This window comes from Myiozetetes cayanensis, unplaced genomic scaffold (assembly GCF_022539395.1).
Source record: "Myiozetetes cayanensis isolate MyiCay16 unplaced genomic scaffold, myiCay2020 scf13, whole genome shotgun sequence".
NCBI classification, from domain to species: domain Eukaryota; kingdom Metazoa; phylum Chordata; class Aves; order Passeriformes; family Tyrannidae; genus Myiozetetes; species Myiozetetes cayanensis.
The window spans coordinates 15,214,385-15,230,514 of record NW_026086937.1 but is presented as its reverse complement, the minus strand read 5'-3'; the positions used below and the strand labels follow the sequence as shown (position 1 = coordinate 15,230,514).

Here is a 16,130-nt window from a genome sequence, read left to right as displayed (position 1 = left end):
GGCCAGGACTGAGCCTGTCAGCAGTGGTGGGAGTGCCTCTGGCAAAACTGAGTGGAGAGGGGAAAAGAAAGAACTGGGGAAGAACAATAGCGGAGAGAGGAGTGAGAATATGTGAGAAACAAGTATGCAAACAACACCATAGTGAAGATGGAGTGGGAGGAGGTGCTGCAGGTGCAGGAACAGAGATTTCCCTGCAGCCTGTGGGGCAGACCATGGTAAGGCAGGCTGTCCCCCTGGAGGTTAGTGGTGGAGCAGGGAGCCACCAGAGCATGTGGATTCCCCATGGAGGCTGTGACGCTGTGGGAAGCTTGTGCTGGAGCAGGTTTGCTGGCAGGACTTGGGATCCTGCAGGGGACCCTGTCTGGAACAATTTGTTCCTAAAGGACTGCATATTGTGGTAAGGACCCACACTGGAGCAGTTCATGAAGGACTGTGTCCAGGGGGAGGGATCCCAGGATGGAGCAAGGGAAGTCTGTAGAGTCTTTCTTCTGAGCAAGAAGGAGAGGCAGATGCAACATATGCTGGGCTGACTGCAACTCCCATTCCCATCCCCCTGCACTGCTTGAGGAGAGGAGACAGAGATAATGGGGAGTAAAGTTAAGCCTGGGAAAAAGGTTGGGCTGGGGAAAAGGTGTATTAAAGATTTAATTTATTTCTCATGATCTTACTCTGGTTTGATTGGTAATAAATTAAACCCATTTCCCCAAGTCCAGACTGTCCATGAGAGTGTTCAGTGAGTGCTCTCTCTGTCCTTACCTTGACCCAGGAGCCTTCTGTTGTATTTTCTGTCCCCTGTCTGGCTGAAGAGAGCAGTGATAGAGCAGCTTTGGGGACACCTGGCACCCAAACAGAGTCAACCCACCACACTTGCTATAAGTTTTGATTAAAGAGAATGAACTTTAGTAGAGATTTTGGACAAACTGTGCTGGAAATAAGGTTGTTTATGCATGTTGACAGGTTTCTAAAAGTTAGTCAACCTTCACTCAGCTACACTGAGTCCCCATTTTGGTTTTTTCCTTCAATGTAGCCCTAACACTGTATTTCACTTTATGCCGTTAAAAAGCTATTCTGAGGATGAAATTCCTAATTTTTTGAGATTAATCCCAAGTTTTTATTAGTTAAGTGTTCTGAATCAGCTCACTGAGGTCCTAGGGGTGTCTAAATGGACTCAGCCTTGATGTGGGCTGGAGTATGAAGAGACTCCCCTGTTCTTGCTTCCTGCTCCTCCCAACTCAATTTCCATTGAGGAAGTTCAGCGATAAAGAAAACATTTACATGAAGGACTTATTACATGCATCTGCTTTTCTCTTCCCCTGAGAGCAATTATGAGCTATTTGAAAAGGGCTGTCCTTGACTGCAGTATTTCTGGGCATCACCACCAGCAGCTGTAGCAATGGAAGCACCTGTGTGGGCCACCCTGTGTGAGACTGCAAGTCATTAACTGTTCTCAGACCTTTTCTAGGTAAAGGTGGTAACCCAAACACCATTAATCAATTTATGTTAGAGTTTGCTTCATGGATGTTTAAATAGCTTAATAGTTTAATATAATTTATTAGTTTAATATTAATAGCTAAAAATACGTAGTAACAAAAAAAAAAGACAGAACTTAGGCAACTGTGTCAAGAAAAAAATGCTTGCATATTTTTATTTTCTTTGAATCTGTATAAAACATGAATGTAGTGCTATGGATCATTTCTTGTGGAAGGCAGTCAAATTTCCTCTAGGTCAGATTCCTCCAAGAAGTACATTATAATTATGAATGGTGACAAAATTAAAGATTTTACTTGGTAGTTTTCACTCTTAGGGAATTTTCCTTTTAGTTAGAACTGAAGGAACATTGTTTACTGGGGAGATTTTTACCCATTCACAATATCTGAGGGACTCAGAATTTTGAGTTCTTCGATCACAGTGGAGCCTGAGATAGCCAGGATGAAGATACAGGTGATACTTAATGATTATTTTCAGTGCTTCTTCTCCCTAGAAGTTGATTGCTTTCCCCCCTTCTCTATGTGCTGTTTTCATTCTTTGAAGAACCGTCCTTGGCCCTGCAGCTCTCAAACTAGGAACATCTTTCTCTGGGGTCATATAGGAGAATTTTCTGCCGTGGAACTCTGTGGAAATAATGGCAAAATTTTTGGAAGAACAAGTTTGGGTTTTCCTGGGCATGATTTTGATTGTGTAGGGTGATCTGGAAAGCCTGGATCTTCTGGCATCTCTGTTAGTCTTGAGCCGGTGAAGGCAATACCTTCACCAGTGCTGAGAGAGTGAGTGTTGAACTGGGATAGCTCACAAAAGTTTGCACTGGGAGGTATGAGAGAACCCTGCTGACTGAGAACAGGAATGTGATAGACAGTTCCTGTCATGTGGCATGGAAAATACTTTCCTGACATGCTTGTCTTGTTGCAGTGATGTCTGTAATGGTGATGACGGTGATGAGGGTGTCCTAGAGGTGGCCCATGATGGTGAGGAGGATGGGGGTGATCTGGTCCATGAGGAGGGGGAGGAGGAGGACAGTGTGGTCCATGATGGTGAGGAGGATGGGGGTGATCTAGTCCATGAGGAGGGGGAGGAGGAGGACAGTGTGGTCCATGATGGTGATGAGGATGGGGGTGATCTGGTCCGTGAGGAGGGGGAGGAGGAGGACAGTGTGGTCCATGATGGTGAGGAGGATGGGGGTGATCTGGTCCATGAGGAGGAGGGGGAGGAGGAGGACAGTGTGGTCCATGATGGTGAGGAGGATGGGGGTGATCTGGTCCATGAGGAGGAGGGGGAGGAGGAGGACAGTGTGGTCCATGATGGTGAGGAGGATGGGGGTGATCTGGTCCATGAGGAGGAGGGGGAGGAGGAGGAGCAAGTCCTTCATGGCTGTCTTGATCTTCCTTGCTGAAGTTGTGGTTATGTTCGGGGTCTTCAGGTCTGGGTTGAGAAGAGGGTGGACATTCATGTCTGTGATGATGTCTATGATGATGTCTGTGACCAAAATGATGAAAATGGGGATGTCTGTGTGGTTTTCCACCTTTGCCTCTTCGCCCAAAGCCAAGCTGCTGTTTATAAAAATACCAGGGGAGGAAGTATTAAGTCAGGTGTTGATAGGACAGAAGAAAGTGATGAGAAAGAGAGAGGTGTGAGTTAGTAGGTCTGCATTTGTAGCTCAGTTGATCTTTAAGAAAAAAAAGCTGCCTTTTTTTCAAGATAGAAGAGAAGGAGTAGATGAAAAAATGCCAAATTACTGAAAATCTTCTGGAAATACTACACCATATCAAATTTATATAACCAGCTGAGAAACATTTGTGATGGATCAAAACAAAATAAAACCACACTAAAGTAGCTATTGTAATATAAACTGTAATACCAAATATGATAAAGATCATCTCCCCTCCTCTTGCTTTCTAAAATTCCTTTGAACTTGTTTACCAGTCTTTACTCTCTTAAACTAAGTGATTGACCTGAGAGAAGACTTGGAGGGAGTAGTAGTGACAGCTCAATTCTAATTCATCTTCTGATTGACCTCAAAGATCAGTCTGTCCTAAGATGCTTCATCACACCCAGGCAGTAATAAACTGGCATAAACAATTGTTATCATAAACAATTGTCATCTGCTAGCATGGACTAAGCGAGGTTGCTGTAACCTGCATGAGAATAAACCTGGAGACATGTCCACAAGTGAGTGCATACCCAGGGATGGTAGATTTCACAACTTATGTCTGTTCCATCAGGTTCATCTGCATCACTGATCACTCTCGCCGTGCAGAATCCCATGTGCTAAGCAAAAGAAAAGGAAAAAAGAACTACAGTGCACATTCTTGTGATGGAGTTAATAGAAGCCACTGACATTTTACAAGTGAGGCTGATTCCCTCAGCACCTGAGTGTGTTCACATAGCTTAGCTAAATCCTGAGCTTTCTGGCCAAGGCTTGCCAGCAATTAATAATGATTCAAATATGTGCCATTTTTGAGGGTTCTTGACTGTGAAGACCATTTCACCATGAGCATCTAGAGGGCTTCTACTCCCCATCTTACTTCTCTTTTGAAGTCTAAGAAACTGGCCAGCTACTGATGTCTCCAAAGAAGAGACTCACACTGTGAGTGATTGATTTGTATTCCTTTTTTTTTGTCTTTGCTTGTCGAACACATGCTCAGATAGTGCCATCCTGAAATCTTGCTAAATTCTCAAAACCTGTCACTGTGTAGCTGTGCTGCTTCAGCCAAAGTTCAAAGCAGAACTTTTTTCCTTGTTTTAAAAAATAATTTATTGTAACTTTTTAGCATTTCTTCCCTTAGCATCCTGTTTGTTGTGACTTTCTTCTGCTGTCCAGTCGTTGTGTGTGGAATTGCTCATATGAAAGAGCACAAAACTCTATGAGGGGTTCTGTGTATGCTTTCTGTAGTGAATGCTTTATCTTGATATATGTTTGGGCCATTAGCAGCTCATTATGATCAATGATTAAAAATGCTGCTGGCATTTTACACACACAGCAGAGGGGGCAGCTCTGGGAACAGAATTCAAACCCTCTATAGCCATTTCATTTTGTGCTTCATTGTAGTGAACTTGTGACTCTGCTACCAGTTAATTCACAATCTTTTTCAGCCTTCTTGGGTATACAAAGCCAGAGAAGAAGATGGATGTAAATAAAGCAGAAGTTTTACATGTTTTATTTTTTCCATGTTTTTGTTTCATTCCTTCAATTTAATTTCTGGGAAATAATTTATTCTGAAATTATGAGACCTTGCCTAGCTTGGTGTAGACTATTGTGGTAATGGGAAAGTGGGGTGAGGAGAATACTTTGGTAGTTATCTGCAGACAAGCTTTATTTATATAATCTACTCTCCATTCCTCTGCAACAGAGGAGAAAAAAGTAACCCTGAGCTTACTGGAATGACATAAGACATGCATATTTTTCGGGATCTATGACTCATATTAGTGTAAAAGTTTTTATGAACATAGCATGAATGATTTGCTAGGGATTGGCCACAATTTGAATGCAAAAGCCAGATACAACCTGAAAAGCTCTAGGCCTCTAACATGCCAGAGTCCAGTTACATTTAGATTTGAGAGTTCAACCTGTATTCTTATAAAATAAAAAGGAGCAGCTGTAAAATTAAGATCTGGGCTTGGACATCCTGCGTCTTTAATTTTGAGTTTGGCTTGATGGTTATAAGAAACATTTGGAAATATATTGGTAAAATCTTTCTGGTCCCACCCATTGTATCAGTTCTTATTCTAAAACTTTACTTACAGCGTGCCAGTCATGGAGAAAATCACATTCCGATGCCTGATCTTCTTGCTGCACAGTTTCAGAACAGTTTGTCTCCTTTATAGAGAATCCTAAAATGTGACCTTCCCGGGAGGCAGTCTGAAACCAAGAGGTCAAACAAGAATTGGTAACTAGGTGTATTTAAAATCCTGTAATTTTCAAGGCAACCACATTTCACCTTGTTGTCAAAATCCCATCTAGGTCATGCTTTCCTTTCATGTCCTGTTCAGATGTTCATACAAATACACACATTCAGTGAGGAAAACAGCTGAGATAACTTATACCTTACTTTCCTCACACCCTCACAAGTTCCAGGGATGTTTACTTTAATTCTGTGTCTAGTGTGTGTGTGTGTTAGAAAACCTGTTACTTTTACAGCCTGTGTTTTTAGGCATTGATGTCCTTAGAGTCCTCCTGAAACTGAACTGCTGTTCCTGTGAAAATAGAGAGATCTACTGGATGACAACCGCCCCTTTCCAGTGATGGGAGTGCACAGTATTACAGTGCTGATGTTAATTTGGAGTGAAACCTGTGAGATTATTGCTTTCTCTCATGGCAGGGGCACTATTCATAGAGAAGGCATTACTCCATATGAATATGGGAGAAGGCCTTTGTGATCCTATTAAAATCCATAAGGAGGTGTTTCATTTTAATTCCAACTGTAACAGTACTTTATTTCGGGTCTGTGTTAAAGGTGTCCATAGCATGTGTGCACACACAAGTTTCACTAGTTTAACTAAACTGGTTAAAAGTGGATGCATATACTTTATGGTATAGTTTTTTATTGTAATTCACAGTTTCTGAGTGTTATGCAGTCTGTTCAAATCCAGTGGTACAATCTAAAGTGTCAGTGTAGCTGAAAACAAACTGTTTGGGGAGAAATACATGAATCCAGGCAATCTGGAAACAGCCATTTGCTAAATAGGAGTGGGGGTATATCCTGCATGGGGTACAGTGTGGGACACTGTCAGGTTTCTGAGCAATATTAAAAGCTGCAGGGAGGTGGGGTTGGCATGCTGTAATTTAGGCAGTTTCCAAGATCAGCATGTGTTATGGTAGGGGCTGTGGGACTTCATTACAGAGGTGTCCTGAGCTGACACATTGTCGGAATGACCCTGTGCTGTTTCAGTAAATGTCTCCAGTATCTACCACCAAAAAATTTTGGTGATGTGAAGGTTATACTTCAGATAAGCCAAGGGGTAAGTCTTCATGTTGACATCACTCAAATATGGAGTTATTGGAACTGCTCACCAAATTTGGTAGTTTATAAGTAATTCTAGGACAAAATGCCACTTACCATCTTTAAAACCCTTTCAACTTTGTCCACAGCGAAGTAGTTTGTGTGGTTACTCTCAATCTTGAATTTCTTCAGGGCCTTCGTAGCAATATCTTTATGTTGCTCTGTGACTTCTAAGACTTCAATTTTCACAGGACAATCTTTGCACTCCAATAAATCAGGTGGAACTGTAGAAACAGAGGATTTACTAATATTGCAATGGATATTAATACTCTTGGGAGCGTGCCTGTGCCTTTAGTGTGAACTTATAATGAGAAATTGAAATGCAGCATTTCTTTGGAAGTGAAGTACCTGTCCCTCACTCCACAAATATGGATTTGTATTGTAACATGAAAAAACCCCAAACCCATAAAATGAATATTCTTATAAATCTTTTAGCTCCACCTTAGAGTCTTACTGTCCCAGATGGGCATTCTTTCCAAGTTTACATTTGTTCTGATATTCATTATGATGTTTTGGTGGACTGGAATGGTGATATCATCTGAAATCAGTAAAGTCTGGTTTAGAAGAGTAGGGTAACCTTAATTCTATTATTCATTCTTAACATTCCATTTGAATTATCTAAAATATGAATTGCAAGCAGATGAATGAATCTGTTACGGTTCCCCTACACTGGTGGTGCACAGGCTTTGGTACTAGGGCTGGTTTGAGGTATGCATTGGCTTACAACAGTGGTTATTTTACCTGGACTTAATGTACAATTAAATCCATATAGCTGAGGTTTCTTCAGCAGATGGTTTGTATATGTGATAATCTTACATTGCCCAAAGTCCTGAGAGGAAAAAAGAATACATGATTACGATGTTATTTTCACTGGATTTAATTGAATGTAGGTGATCATAGAAATTAAACCTCTTTTTAATGTGCAGTACCTCCAAGAATAACAGATGTGGTCATTAATGGAATGTTTGATCTGGTACCACTCAAAATTTGTCTTCAGATAAAATGGGATCTCCCTTTACAAGAGCCTTTATTTTAATTCTCAGAGTGCACGACTGAGTAGACAATGGAAAACTGAACCAGCCTTCTCAGCAATCCTAGTACTTATTTACAGTGAGATAATACTAGTTAGCAGGGGAGGTGAGGATGTTGGGTTCATAAATCTGTATCAAAAAGTGGAGGGACCTTTTCTTCCTTTTCCCCATCTTAAGAAAAAGAGTAAATGCCTTCTCTTCTCTCCTCGTGGTCTTCCTGCTTTGCCCTTTGTCATAGTAACCAAACTCTCCTATTTAAACAAAGTTTTGGACTGGGAGTTCTCATCCCAGACTGCCTCATTGGACTGGAAAAAAAGAAAGGGCAAGTATTGCTGTATATCACTCCTGTACTGACACTACCAATATTTCACACTGTCATACCACGAATGCTGTGACAGAAAACTGACAAAATACACCGCTGGTATTTCTGGCTCATATACTAGGAACATGCTTAAAAAATAATTTCCAGTGCCCTTTAGTTGTCAGCAAATTGCCCTTAAAACATAAGTTCTGCTACAAGCAGTGGAATGTGGAGGATAGTTCCTTTGAGACGACTAGTTAAATAAAGCTACAGTAATTTGAAGAGTCACCCCCTTTCCAAGCCTTTAGCTTATGTTTAACAATTCTAGAATTAAATAGATTTTATTGTAGAATAAACCATATTAAAGCCCAGTCTTCACTTGGAGGTTTTGTGACACAAATTTCTGGGCAGCTCAGATGAAGATCAAGTTCATGCATTATTGGTGTATGACTCAGTTGGGTACCATTACTTGCCATGGGATAAGTATCACTGTATTCACAGGACTCCCAGTGTTTTCTGGATAAGACAGGGCATTCGGTTTCCAGCACATCCAAAGTTAAGTAGAGGACTGATGAATTTCCCTGGAAGAGAAGTGTGAGTGAAAAAGAGTTCGTAGACAAGAAGTTTGATCTGAGAGAAACTTTTTTTAACGTTGATATGTTTAATCTTTAATGAAGCTTCTCCAGTTCTCTATTAAGGTTTTTCTGAGCTGACGAGTGTAGAAAGGGCTCGGGCTGGAAAGGAGCTTTGGAGGTCATCTCGCCCAGCCACTTGCTCAAGGCAAAGCTAAAACTTCAAAGTTTCAGCTGCGTTCTGTGTATCACCCAGGCAGACGTTCCACAACCTCTCTGGGCCTTGCCAGTACTTAACCACTTTTGCCATGATTTCTTTTAGTCTTATACCTATTCAGAATTTCCCCTCCTGCAGCTGTAACTGTTGCCTCTTATCCTTTGTTGAGAACTCATGAGAAGAGTCTGTTGTTAACCTGGCATTCATCAAGTAGAGAAAATGTCGGTGTTAAAAAGTTGCCATTCCCTCTTTCTGATTTTCACACAGAACACATTGTTCTATTAGGACATCAGTTGTGTAGGCAGCCAATTACATAGCTACATCCATTTCAGATTATCTTAGTGATCAGATCCTCTTTCAGAACTTTGCTTCCCGATCAGTTTATTCAGGGAGTGATGCAACAAAGCCATAATAATCCCTACAAAGTCAGGAGCCTTAGCTCTGAAATTCTTCTAAAATATTCTGTCTCCTGAGCGAATAGGACGAAGAATTAAAATTTGAATTTGGCTGCCAGTGTAATGGGATGTGGTGCTAAGAATTTTCTGTGGCCCACAGAAGCGGTTTTTTATTTTTCTGCAGGGGAATGAATCTCAATTTGGAATGAATTATTAAAACTTCATTCAGCCCTTGTATGGACATTCAGAATGAACACATACGTATTTTATTTTGTCATTTAGATAAAAATCATGCAAAGCCCTTCACTGTGAATAAATGTCCTCAGGTTTTATGAAGTTTCATCCATTCAGGTTCTTTTTTTAGATCGTTTCTGTATACACAAGACCTTGAGAAAGAATTGCTGCAGTCTAATGTAATATTTTTATTAATGAGAGTCCACCAGTGTCATGTTAAGCACTAGTTTTGCAGCATGCATATATCTTAGGATTGTCTCTAATTTTAAAATAGGGGTTAGGTGGCTTGCACAAAGACATATGTTGTTTAATGGCAGAATTGGGAAAAGAATATAATTGTCCTGGACACACTTCCTGCCCACTGGACACATGTTTATTCTCTGCTTAGGGCTAGTTAGTGTTTCTATTTATTTTATAAATCTCAATAATTTCAAACTGCTTGTCAACATATTGGTAAAATTCAAACAGAGAACAGAGACAGTGAGAAACACTATTTTCTGATTTGTATATATGGAAATGCACTGAATGGAAAGGTAAGATAGTTAAGACAGTCTTTCGTAAAACATGCTATTCACTAGGAATCCTCTAAAACTGAAATGACTAAATGTGTGATGCACTTTGTCAACTAAACTTGTGAAATGCTAAAAAAGCCAATTCATCCCTGGCAAAGACTTATTTTCTTCAGCAGAATGTGTTTGGATTCACTAAAGCCTAAAGCAGATCTTGGGCAACATTAAATCTCTACATCCAAATATACAGTAGAAAATTCCTCTGTTCATCTACTGGATAGCTCTTGGTGAAAAAAAAAAATTGTCTTACATGGTGCCTTCTTGGTTGTTTTAAAAGCATCTTGGGCACTACACAAGCCCAGGACTGTTCTGTTCTGGATACTTGAGTATTTTAGGCTTCTAGAACTCCCATGTAAACCCAGTAGAGATCTGGCTGCTGGGAATTGCTCTGCTTAGGTTTCTTAGGGAGCTGATGTGATAGACCTTATGCACACTATTGCATGGAGAAAAATAATGTTTCTGTCTTTTATAAATACATATACACACACACAGATATATATATATATAATATCATCTTGGCAGTGGAGCCAAAAAAAGTTCTTGTACAATAGTGTACATGCTCAGTGTGCAGGAAACACATCTTGTGGCTTTAGATCTAAGAACATGCAGAGACCTTACAGGAAGAATTCTTTGACTGTCAGGTAGATAGAAAGGTCTTTTCTGTTCTTGTAGACTCTCTGTGACAGCTGAAGCTGTGGCCCTGGACTGCAAAGACAGCAAAATTCACTAAGTGTACGAAAGCAAAACATAAGCACGGTAGTCCAGTGGTTATAGCATTCATCTGGAAGTGTGAATCCTCAGTGCTGGTCCCTATTCCAAGTTATGGCTCTAGAGTTTACATAGTCAATAATTGCTTAAAATGTAGAAATGCTGAGATTTTTCTGTTTAGAAACAACTGTGGTTTTTGTCATTCATCCAATGAATTTTGCATGTCTTACCGCCCAGTAGCTCCACTTCACAGGAGTTCACACACATTGCTACGTGGCAGCAGCATTCAAGGACAGGAGACCTGAGGGTTGAAATCTCTGAATGCAGAAGACCACTGATTCCTTCCTAGGTGAGCTCTTTAACTGCCTGGCTACTGCATAAAACTCAACGCTGTCACTCACCACATCCTTGTCTTTGAAAAGCAAAATAGTCCATTGGGTTTTTTGAAATGATACTTGAAGACCTGTGGGAACCCGGGCTTTGGGTCACTACCTGAGCTTTACTTGTCCTAACAGGCAGTACTAAGCAGTTTCATCAAAAACTAGCCTGTTTTTCCTTTTGCCATACTGAGATGTGTAACACTTCCAAAACTGTGTGTCTGGATGCAACTTCACTGTCAAGCAGCCAAAGGGTACCAGGTGCATGAGTAAATCTGCCTGTCCTTGGTCTCTTTTACATAAAGAAATTTTGTATTCCGCTGCTTTTTCTGCTGTCAGTTGTTTTGGCATTTAGGCAATCATTTAGAAATGCTCATGGATCCTCTCTAGGAAGCAGAAATAGAAATAGAAATAGGAAGGAAAAAGGAAATGACTGCTGTGGATTCTCTATCCAGCCCCTCCCCTGTTTTGCAGAGTGGCAACTCCTTTGGCTTTCTCTGCCTTTTTCCCTTCCTGCCAGTTAACCAGCTATCTACAAAATTAGGATAATAAAAAAATACTAGTCTTGCAGCATACATTGATCTAGTTGATGTTAGACATTCACAGATTAAAGAAACCTTCCCAATATAAATTTTGAGTATAACATCTGAATTTTAAGTATAACATCTGAGACCTGACAACAGACAGGACAGATTAATTTCCAGTGTTGTATAAAGCTGTTCAGAACAACTCTTATGCCAACATCCTGCTGGCCAAGAGAATAGAGGACAGTCAGGATCGTTTGAAATCAAGCTTACATGCAATAAATCATGCACAAATGAGTACTGAGGTAGTGTCAATCACAGCTGATTCACTGAATTACACCAACATTAAAAGTAGTAAACATAAGCTTTTAATGACCTGGCTCATTATTTAAAAATCACAGTCTTGTGTAAATCAGCCTTTAAATGGGTACTTACTGTATGTAGTTCATGTGCATCAGCAACACGGAACAAACCAAAAACATAGCCATCTCTGCGGTGTTTGTTGACCAAATCCAGGGCCACTCCTGCATCTGTTTCAATGGTGTTACAGTCTGCAGGTGTAAAGCTTGCTTTGTTTTGGGCATTAGAACACTGCAGTAGTGTTAGAAAAAAAGCTGAAGCTAGAAGCAGCATTTTGTTTGCAGTTTTAGGTCACTTCTGCCCATGCCCTGATAAAGCCAGCAGTCTGCTTTTAAATGAGAACACTCCACCAAAGTTATAAATTAATGCTAAAAGGGCATGGTTTTATATAATTTAAGTGTCATGTCAGACAGTCATTGCCTTGACCCTGGATTAACATTTGCAAACAGCAAGTAAATGATTATATAGTGATTTAGCAGATTTTGAGGAAAGTGGGCCTAATAATACTCTCTGGACTACTCATCAAAGGGCCATCAAAGATTCTTTATGCAAGCATTGTGCAATAAGGCTTTACTAAGAAAAGTACTTATTCTAACAGGGTGCTGCTGAGCCTGGCAGTAAGAAGGCCCAGTTTATGGTGCAGGTGTTACACAACCTTGGTCTTCTGTTTACTGTTAAAACAGTTGAACTGAAAATACGCTGAAATGTTTGTGGTCAAATTATGGTTCTATCCTTATCCTTGTTTTTACAGATCCTTACCTAGCAGGGAACTAGTGAAAGGGAAACAAGGGAATCACCCAGAGTTGGAAAAGGGATAGAGGTCACTCACAGGTTGGTGGTCTGTAGCTTCTATGTGAGTACCTGCTACTCTTCCAGCTCAAGAAAATTTAGAGCAGACTTCTATCAGCTTTACATCATTTCAGACTGGTACACAGAAAGGAACTGGCTTAATACCCATAATCTAGGCATGGCCTGAAGTGATATAAAGCTACCTTTGCATTCTCAATCTGAGCAGTTTTGTGTGCTCTTTGGCTGTAGCAACCTTCATAGACTTCTTTAAAGAATTGATAGTAATTTTTTTTGTATTTACTAAAATAATGCAGTACAATATTAAGATTCATACCTTTCACAGGATACACCAACATCCTCTGCTGCGCACAAAGGAGGAGATGCTGTCTCATTGTATTCAAAATCTTTTATTCAGGATAGTTTAAGACATCAGTAATTGCTTGTCAGGGAGTGGCTGAAGATAGAATACAAAATTCAAACACCAAATAAGAAAATACAAAAATTCAATGTGAGTCCAAAATTGCAAGGTCAGACTCAGATGAGGAAATTTCCAAATCCTGGTTGATGTGAAGGCTGGATTAGCTTCTCACAGAAAAAGGTGCTTGCTGTATAATTGACTTGGGGACTGGAAGCTGGATGATCTTTAAGGTCCCTTCCAACTCAAACCATTCTGTAACTTGGTTTTACATGTTTGTAAACATGTAACTTGGGTTTACATGTTTGACCTTGAAGGGTTTTTTTACTTACTGTTTGAGAAACATTCAGAAATATAATGGGTAATCATCCTCGACCATTACCTCATTTCATTAACCCTTGTTTTAAAAAATTCCACCTTTTAGCATGTCTGGTGTCTATGAAATCATATTTCAAAATGCTTTGTGCTGAAGCAGTGGATTTCTTTTATAGTTCAGGACACAGTTAACAGTTCTCTTGTAGTAGAAAAGCTAAATGGAACATCTTACAATATTAGAACCAGGGGAGCTCAAAACTAGCACAAGTCAGCTGAAAATGGATAAAAACAGTCCCCCTGCAATGGGTAGTGAACTTGTGGAATTTGTTGTCACAGAAAGATCTGGGGGCAGACACAATCAGCAGGGGCAGAAATTGCTTAGGATAGTCCATTGGCAGCTGGTCATTCCATGGATCCTAGAAGGGCTAAGCAGAAAAGTCCTCTTTGAAGTCCCAGGTACAATGATTCTGGGCACTGGAAAAGTACGAGGGGAATGGTTTACAAAGAGGGGCAGGTTGTGTGTTTCTCCTTTTGCCATTGTGAGAGATGAGTACTGGGGTGGATGTACCACTGTTCTAATAAAAATAGGGCATTTCTTTTGGTTTTGCTTTTATAATGTTCCATTATAGTAATTCAGAATCTCTTCTGTAGGATGGCCAAAAAGCAGTGAAATAAGTGCTGTCTAAATAATCAAAGACATTTGAAATACATCTCATCAGTTAAAAATAATAGTCACATCACTGCTGTATTCCAAATTGCACCTCAATTCATTCATTACAATACTGGTTAATTTTTTCAAATGGGCAGTCATACTGAAGAAAGGCATTAGATTAGATAATATATAACATAATTCCCTTAGCTGTCTGTTGTTTACAGATTGTTAGTTCTTTTTTTCCTTTTTTTTTTCTGGGCTGTTCATTGTGACACTGATCATTTCCTTGACAGTAGCTTATGTATGTTTTAAATATAAAATAGAAACAGTCTGAATAAACAGTGGGAAATGTACAATTTCTGCAAAACTGACTGTAGAAGTAAAGTAAGATTCTGCTCTCACTCTAGAGAGTTTTGTCCTTGGTTTCTTTGGAAAAGAAAGACTGAACTCTGTTATCAAAGTGCTGCATGGACAAGCACTCCAGGCACAGTAAGAGCAGTTAATTAAATATTGGTTGTTTTTAAGTCAGTATAATGTGTTTTTATCACTTCTCCTCCTGTTTGGTATCTTTTTAAAAACTTACTTTGTTTTTATATGTATTACTTGTAAGTTTTGTGTGTTGCTTTAATGAAGCCATCTCTGTAAACAGATTGCTGGAAGGAATAGGGAGCTGTATCCAAACATGGCATTTCTCATGAGTAGCTTATCAAAACCTTGTTTATGACTTTTACCAAGGCTTGACTTGCAACAGTAAGAGGTGATCCACATTCAGACCTTAAGGATATGGTAATAAACATCCATCCTAACCCTCTCCAGAGATCTGGGAGAATACATCAAAAAGAGGCTTATCTTCCCCACTTGAAAAACAGCATATGAAATGCTTAATAAATAGAACTTTATTCTAGGGGGATAGGAAAAGGAGAACTGACACATAAAGGATGTAATATGCGATAACCAATTACTCTTTCGCTAAAGTACAGCCATAACAATTTACAGCTATCCCTGATTTCTTGGGGGGACAGCTGCTGTGAGCAGACTGTTCTCTGCCTTCTGTGGGAGCTCTGCTGTTTAAAATGTATTTGGTTGGCCAAGGATGAGTGTAGGAGAAGGATAGTCAAGGAATCTAAACAAATACATAGCCAACATATGCATAAATAAGCCAGAAAATCTTCTTCAGTACCCTTTTAATATTACTGCCCCTTTTTTTTTTTTTGCATTCATGAGGCCTCAACTGTATTCCAGGGTAAAGCCTTGATAATATCTGATAAAAATGTCAACAGTCCTGGAGGTCATTGACCACTGGTTATCTGTGCCTCAATAAAAAACACTGTCCATGTGAAACTGGAATGCTGGGAAATAAATATCAGACCAGACTTTAGCTGGACATGGCCCAGATAGCAAGATATTAATACATGATATAATATCATAAGATCAATGAGTGTTGAAAAACTGCAAAACAAAATTGAAAAGTGAATAGAGAATTCCACCCACTTCTCATCTCCAATGACTTTGAAGGGCTTCCTGGTCTTACTGGCCTGTTCTCTACTGGACAAGGAGAAGCAGCACTTAACAATTCAGTCCTGGGAGAGGAGAGAGCATTTGGGGTGTGACTGGAGGGACACATGTTGCTGCCACTGCTTTGCTCAGATTGGCTTGAAGCTGAGACCAGGCCAGAAGATGGAGAGGTTTGGCACTACCTGGGCATGTTTTTAAGAGGATTTGCTGCAGTCCTGTCTCATAGAGTCAGTGTGTGGAGGTCAGACAGAGTGTACCCTGTGTCCTTATCTGCCCATGTGGGTGTGCTGGAGGGAGAACACTGCAGTGCTGCCCCACTCACAGATGGGCATAAATCTGCTGAATCAGCAGCAGGATTTGAAGTCTTGATGACTAAACATTACCAGCTGTTAATAATATCACTGCCATATGGGACTGCCGCAGTATCCAGGTACATGTCCTGAGGACAAAGGAAACACAGAAACTGTACAACTTCAGTCTCCTACTTGCACTTCAAGAATTTAATCTTAGACATCAGTACCGGGACTCAATTATGGTAAATGTTGGCAGTGGCCTCGATGGCACTGAAACTGTGTAGGGGACTCTGTGCTAGACCAGCCACAGCAAATAAAGGCCAAAGAAAGATCCTGACTCTGCACTGACCACTGGTGCTTTGTTGATCT

General features: G+C 40.2%; 1 protein-coding gene and 1 long non-coding RNA gene across 11 annotated transcripts in view; one reads left to right on the top strand and one right to left on the bottom strand.

Annotated features, from left to right (window-relative positions):
• Nucleotides 1–16,130, top strand: part of LOC126636457 (uncharacterized) — a 112,317-nt gene that overhangs the window by 25,731 nt on the left and 70,456 nt on the right. The gene's annotated exons all lie outside the window — the stretch shown is intronic.
• Nucleotides 1,620–12,141, bottom strand: HRG (histidine rich glycoprotein). Of its 8 annotated transcripts, none has more exons than XM_050308667.1 (8): nucleotides 11,858–12,140; nucleotides 8,300–8,407; nucleotides 7,236–7,323; nucleotides 6,552–6,718; nucleotides 5,237–5,353; nucleotides 3,676–3,762; nucleotides 2,560–3,044; nucleotides 1,620–2,526 (listed from the first exon to the last, which is right to left on the bottom strand). In XM_050308667.1, the coding sequence occupies exons 1-8, from the start codon at nucleotides 12,053–12,055 to the stop codon at nucleotides 2,082–2,084; spliced, it is 1,695 nt and encodes a 564-aa protein (XP_050164624.1). In that variant the 5' UTR covers nucleotides 12,056–12,140; the 3' UTR covers nucleotides 1,620–2,081. The 8 variants fall into 8 exon arrangements, with proteins under 8 accessions (XP_050164624.1, XP_050164625.1, XP_050164623.1 ...); XM_050308668.1 differs by having other exon boundaries at nucleotides 1,620–2,658; nucleotides 2,695–3,044; XM_050308666.1 differs by having other exon boundaries at nucleotides 1,620–2,592; nucleotides 2,626–3,044; nucleotides 11,858–12,139.

Bases quoted from the DNA above. Each gene is read 5' to 3' on its own strand.
- HRG (XM_050308664.1), bottom strand. From the start codon at position 12,055: ATGCTGCTTCTAGCTTCAGCTTTTTTTCTAACACTACTGCAGTGTTCT. The intron at 6,719-7,235 runs GTAAAATAACCA...CTGTTTCTACAG, and splicing joins TAATTGTACATTAAGTCCAG to TTCCACCTGATTTATTGGAG. The intron at 3,045-3,675 runs GTATGCACTCAC...TTTTATAAACAG, and splicing joins GTGAAATCTACCATCCCTGG to CAGCTTGGCTTTGGGCGAAG.